The sequence below is a fragment of the Helianthus annuus genome, chromosome 16 (assembly GCF_002127325.2).
Source record: "Helianthus annuus cultivar XRQ/B chromosome 16, HanXRQr2.0-SUNRISE, whole genome shotgun sequence".
NCBI lineage: Eukaryota > Viridiplantae > Streptophyta > Magnoliopsida > Asterales > Asteraceae > Helianthus > Helianthus annuus.
In genome coordinates this window covers 7,535,666-7,541,665 of record NC_035448.2, presented here as the reverse complement: position 1 = coordinate 7,541,665, position 6,000 = coordinate 7,535,666, and the positions used below count along the sequence as shown (strand labels likewise).

At 35.9% G+C, this 6,000-nt stretch overlaps 2 protein-coding genes across 2 annotated transcripts; one reads left to right on the top strand and one right to left on the bottom strand.

Annotated features, from left to right (window-relative positions):
• Positions 1-700: 700 nt before the first annotated feature.
• LOC110915836 lies at positions 701-1,491 on the bottom strand. The gene is made up of 3 exons (XM_022160581.2): positions 1,322-1,491; positions 1,181-1,243; positions 701-1,054 (listed from the first exon to the last, which is right to left on the bottom strand). Exons 1-3 carry the CDS (start codon positions 1,427-1,429, stop codon positions 875-877), a joined length of 351 nt encoding a protein of 116 aa, XP_022016273.1. The 5' UTR covers positions 1,430-1,491; the 3' UTR covers positions 701-874.
• Positions 1,492-3,355: 1,864 nt separating this feature from the next.
• LOC110917202 (CASP-like protein 3A1) lies at positions 3,356-5,224 on the top strand. The gene is made up of 3 exons (XM_022161795.2): positions 3,356-3,612; positions 4,703-4,838; positions 4,922-5,224. Exons 1-3 carry the CDS (start codon positions 3,386-3,388, stop codon positions 5,135-5,137), a joined length of 579 nt encoding a protein of 192 aa, XP_022017487.1. The 5' UTR covers positions 3,356-3,385; the 3' UTR covers positions 5,138-5,224.
• The last annotated feature ends 776 nt before the right edge of the window (positions 5,225-6,000 follow it).

Here is a 6,000-nt window from a genome sequence, read left to right as displayed (position 1 = left end):
GCTGCGCCGGAGGTGGAGGTGGAGGTGGGGGTGCAGCTGTGGTGGAGATCGGCTGGATAGAGGATTTGGGTTGGAGATGTGTGTTTTGAGAAGGAGATATGTTTTGAAGAGGTTTGAAGACTTAAGGCAATGTCTGTACGAGAAAGAGGTGGGGAGGAGGTTTTTTTAGAGAAAGCTCTTCTAAAAAACAAACAAGCTGCATACCCTTGTTTCTGCACGTGGTCTGATTGGGGAAGACAAAAGAGGTTCAGAAGTACTTTTCCTAAAAAACAAACACCACCTTAATAATACGATAAATTTTAAGATGGTTCTTTTCTTTAAAATTTTTAGCAAGTAAGAAGTTTTTGTTATGTTACTTCAATACATTACCAAATTTTTTAATTTATTATCATGGTTATAAAAAGTTTTGGTCCATATATTCATATTTACACACGAATAATCATCACAAAAACATATTTAATATGACTTGATAGTTACTAATTATTTAGTATCCTTCCAAATGGGCTAGATGGATGGTGTGTATAGGCCCATCCTACTCCCTTAGTAAATCCGTCTCTGGTGTTAACTACAACATAAAGCACAAATTTTTACAAGAATATTTTGAATGGGTTATTGCATTCATATATGGAAGAGTCCGGTAAAGGAGTTACGCCTTTTTGTTCGATCTTGTTTATAACAATAGTCTTGAAGAAAGTCTATAACTAATCATATATTCATTTGAAAACGATTCCCGGATACTTGAGAACTTAATGAATTAAGACACAAGACGTAGTATTCATTAGAGATTGTTTGTTTATCTCGTTACATGATGATGACTAGCATGTAACAAATGAAAGTTTCAAATACACGAGAATGCTTTAACTGAAAAACATGACTAAAAAGGAGCAGAAAGAGGCTCCTTCAGACCACATTGATCAGGAGTAGAAAGAACACCGCTTGTAGAGCATTGACAAACCGCCTCATTGATTGTGCTCATTCCTTGAATCTTGTCAATCGTATCTTTTCTCTCGATAACCTTAGCCATTTCTTCGATCCCTATCACAGGTTTCATTCCCTACAAAATTCAAAACCCAAAATCAATATCTTGCCTCGAATATATACAAAAACAAAACCCTAAGCATAACTCTAGTTGTGACTTGTGACAATCTTTTTAAAAGTTGTACAAACAATCACAACGTACCTCATTTAGTATACGAGAGGCTTCCGATGGTTTGTTGTCTTTTATAACACCAACAGCTACTTCCTACAAGTTATAACAATAGAAAACAACTCAACACTCCGTTAAAAAGAATGGATTTTATATGGAATTCGACAAACATACCCGGACTTGGTTGAGTTCGACTTGGTTCATGGTCTTGGGCTCGGTCTCAATGGGGCAACAAAAGGTAGCCATGGGTTTGGTTAAGAAGGTTATGGTGCCATAGATCATATATAGGTCTAGTTTGGTGATGGGAGGTTGTATAGTATACACTATTCACGGGCCAGTTTGTATTTGGGATATATTAATTAATTATATACCAAAAAAGAGACAAAGGCAACCGCATGTCACCTAAATCTCGTGCTACAAGTAGAGTAAATTAAAAGAAAGTAGTTTAGGAACTCTTTGATGTATCGTGAATACGTTTGTTCACACACAAAAAAAAAGTTCATGATATATTTTGCTATTAAATTGTTCCTGATGTTGACTTATCCAATGTTATAATAACTAAATTAATGTATGAAAGCATCATTATCATCATGTTTATGGTCATTGTTAACAATTACTTTTTCATTTTGTACAAAAACAAGGAATATATTATCTAATAGTATAACCATTTTCTTTAGTGTTTCATAAAATTCATTCAATCTTTTTTGACTACAAAATCACTCGAGTTTTAATGTTGATTCATTATTCCTATGAAATATTTCATAAATGGTTAAGTGGGATGACAATCATGACATAAGTAATAAATAGAACAATTATGAAACCCGTTTACCATGTATAGCCTCTTTTCTTCACGTTTGTGTTTGTATATTACTTTAGGTTAAATTGAAAAATAACTAGTCTTTCGCTCCCACGTTGCGATGAGGAGGCGTAAAACCATGCTACCAACATTGCAGGGAGGATGTAAAACTATACTAATTAGCAATCGAACGATGACCAACACCGGGAAAAAGCGTAAAATAAAAACACGAATTTCTAACATCAAGTGGCTCACGTGACGTAAAACGTATACGGAGTTGAATTTATACTGACACGTATTAGAAAGTTGAGGGGGTAAAAAACTTGAAGAACAAAATGTGACCACTAAACACCGTGTTAAGTAGCAACCAAACGACGAACACATTCGAAAAAAAAAAGCATAAAACAAAACTAACAAAAAAATTATATAACTTTGTGGCAAAATAATAAAAAACCAAAATTTTATTACAAAATAAAAAACCTTAGATTTGCAAAAAAGAAAAAAAAAGACAAAAATATCTAAATTCATCCTAATCCTAATGTTGTGATTAATATACATAGATCATTATCACTAAACAACATTCATGTTCTAGTTTGAACCATTTATGAAAACAAAACGTTTGAGTAATGTTAATATTAAAATCCCTATGTAAACGAATTTGATGAATTCGTTTAACAAGTAAAGGAATCTTGAATGTTTGTAAGAAAAGTCATGAATTCGCTATTTTCTTGGAACAACAATTATTAGATTTTATAGGACAAGCACACCTTAGGCCACTTGGTGTGGGGGTCGTCCAGGCCCGGCGACGCTCCCCCACACCATCCTAGGTAGGCTCTTCGTCGTCCTGAACGACAGGGGTGCGACGTTGGAGACGAGAGGTAAAGGACAAAATTGTTGCATCTTCTCACACATATACATACAACATATACATATATATTTTAGGCTCATCCCCCATTTCCTTAGATCCATCTTCTATGCCCCATCCTCACACCCATCCTACGTGACGTGGAGGGTCATCCTCTAAGAATGAGCCTCACCCATACCGAGTAGCCTTAACATGTATCATTTGCTCCCTCTTCATCAAACTACCTATTTTCCTAAGATTTGTTTTTTTTTTTTTTTCAAAACCACCTAGATGGCTAGATATATAAATGGCTTTCTAAACCGCCAACTTTAAAAAAAAAATATTACTTTCCTATCATTTTTCATTATAAAACTTAAAAATCAGTAGCCTAGCTAGTGTTTGTAAAAGACCATACCTCATTCGATAATCAACTGGACCAACCACTACGAGATGTAGTATATCACGTTTCATTAGCATAACATAGCCACTAACACCATATCAATTCACGAGCCTATAACACAAACAAAACTTCATTGATCACGGACCTCCATTCCATTCCATTCCACCCTTTTAAAACCTCCACATTCTCCTTACATCCATGATCAATCCTGGAGAAAAAGATATGCAGGAGCCCATTGATGTCGAAAATGGCAAGAGGCACCCCCGGAACTATGATGTAATGCATGCGGGTTTACGACTTGTTTGCTTATCCGCATCCTTGGCTTCTATTGTCGTAATGACTACTGCGAAAGAGAGATCAACTCTCTCGCTCTATGGGTTTAACCTCCCGGTTTACTCCAAATGGTCATTCTCCGATTCCTTCGAGTAAGCCCAATATTTAATAGCATGCATGCGGTATATAGTTTACGTATAATATTGCTTAAATTTTGTTTCGTTTAGATGATTTACGGTTTTGAAGAGTGTTTGTAGGTGGTTTATGGGAATATATAAATATAAGTGTTTAATTTTTGGTAGTACGCTATTGGTACATTAACTAAATAGGACAAAGTCTGCTTTTGGTGCAAGCGGACTTTGTGGACTAATTTAGCTAGCGTGGGAATATCTTAAAAATAACGTTGTCAAAGTCTGCTTGTACCATGAGTAGACTTTTGTCAGATTTAGTTAACGTTTGCTTGTACTATTAGCAAACTACGTACCTAGAAACACTTGTATTCCCATTAATCAACTACGAACACTCTTCATATTCCCACATCGCATAAACAATTAAAAATTTCTATAACCTCGCTATCTCTTGAAAGAGTTCGAGGAAAGGTTTGGTCTCATCTCACGTGTAAGGGTGTTTTTCGGTTTTTTTTCTTCTCGGGTTTCGTTTTTTCGGGTCTGGTTGTTTGGGTTTTTGGTTGACAAAAAGTGACCCAATAACCGAACCATTTAAAGCTCGGGTTGGTCGGGTTCGGGTTCGGGCTAGTTCGGGTTGGGTTGTTCAGTTTTCGGATTTAGATGTAATATTAAAAAAATGTTTTTCCCCGCAAAATATAATTAAAAATTAATCATTCCACTTAAAAAATATCTTTAAAATTAAAACAATATTTGACAATACGATATGATAATGTTCAAATGTCCTAAAATAGAATATTTCAGATACCAAAAACTCTAAACCAAAACACATCTATCAAAAAAAGACATTAAATGTTCGGGTTTTTTTTCGGGGTGTTCAGGTTTTTGGCTAGGATAAAGTGACTCGATAACCGACCCATTTAAGGTTCGGGTTATTCGGGTGTCTCTAATTCGGGTTTGGGTGGCTTCAACTTCGGGTCGAATTTCAGGTTTCGGATAAAAATGAACAGCCCTACTCACGTGTCTCAGACCTTACTTTACGAGTAAGATTTTACTGGGTACATTTGTTTGTTTATTGCTTTAATCTTACCTTCAACAAACGGTGATCGATGAACAGCTATTTGGTTGGCGTATCGGCGGCTGTAGCACTTCACTCTCTACTTCAGCTGCTCATGACATCAAGAATGCTGCTAAGGAAGTCTTCCATTATTTCTTCCAAGAAGCATGCATGGGTTCTTTTTGCTAGTGATCAGGTAACTAACTATATATAATCAAACTGTTTAAAGTTCTAGAGGTTTATGGATCCATTGATTGTGATGATTGAATTTACATATAGGTTTTTGCGTTTGCGATGATGAGTGGTGGATCGGCTGCCTCAGGCGTCACAAGTCTAAACCGAACAGGAATCAAACACTCGTCTCTACCCAATTTCTGTAAGCCGTTGCATAGTTTTTGTGATCGTGTTGCGCTTTCAATTGCGTTTGCGTTCTTTGGTTGCTTCTTGCTTGCCATGTCTTCGGCTCTTGATGTGGTTTGGTTGTCCGAGTACTGAAGGTTTAGGCTTCCACTATTTTCACACCTACGTGTGGAACATGGATCTCTTTCATTTCAATTAATACAATGTTGTACCAACGTTGTTGTAATAGTTGTCTCTTTCTATAGATGTTAGTTGTTATCTTGTCTACAGTTTGGTTGCATAATAAGGTAGTGTTCGTTTCACATAATGGAATGAAATTTGGATGGAATTGAAATGTAGATTCTGTTCTTTATTTCTTTATGTTGTTTGTTTCAACATAAGACGGAATTAGAATTGAATCTAAATCCCTTGAAATCTTTTGGAATGTGGATTTCATTTATGTTGTTCGTTCTAGTTCCTTTTTTGTTGAAACGAACAATATAAGGAATGAGATCTACATTTCAGTTTCATCCAAATTCCATTCCATTTTGTGAAAGGAATATTAGGAAGAGTCAATTATACTAATGATCATTGCGGTTTACTCGTATTACATCTTTGGTTCCTAAGTATAAAAATTATATATGGATGGTCCTCCTTGTTAGCTAAGACCATGCGGTGTGGTGGCGTGGAGGCCTCAACCACGCCGCTATACCATCCCTAGTCCGACGTTGTTGATGGCGCGGGAACATAAATATGAGTAATAAATGTGTACTTATAAGAGATAACTAATATATTCCCATTTTTATCTTGTACGATCCAATGAAGTGCACCATTGCATAACATACCAATATGAGTAATAAATATGTACTTAACTTCTCCAATAACTTTCCAAACATTTGATTTCAAATTCAACACTTGAACAAATCATCTCTGGATGAATCCAGAATCATAACCGAAGCCCAGATAGAATGAACTGATCCAAGGTGGACGTCTTAGTTGTTATCTCTCTAGTGATAATC

Coding starts and splice junctions, on each gene's coding strand:
- LOC110917202 (XM_022161795.2), top strand. CDS start 3,386: ATGATCAATCCTGGAGAAAAAGATATGCAGGAGCCCATTGATGTCGAA. Junction 3,613..4,702: donor TCATTCTCCGATTCCTTCGA/GTAAGCCCAATA, acceptor ATCGATGAACAG/CTATTTGGTTGGCGTATCGG. Junction 4,839..4,921: donor TTCTTTTTGCTAGTGATCAG/GTAACTAACTAT, acceptor ATTTACATATAG/GTTTTTGCGTTTGCGATGAT.
- LOC110915836 (XM_022160581.2), bottom strand. CDS start 1,429: ATGATCTATGGCACCATAACCTTCTTAACCAAACCCATGGCTACCTTT. Junction 1,244..1,321: donor TCGAACTCAACCAAGTCCGG/GTATGTTTGTCG, acceptor TATAACTTGTAG/GAAGTAGCTGTTGGTGTTAT. Junction 1,055..1,180: donor CCTCTCGTATACTAAATGAG/GTACGTTGTGAT, acceptor TGAATTTTGTAG/GGAATGAAACCTGTGATAGG.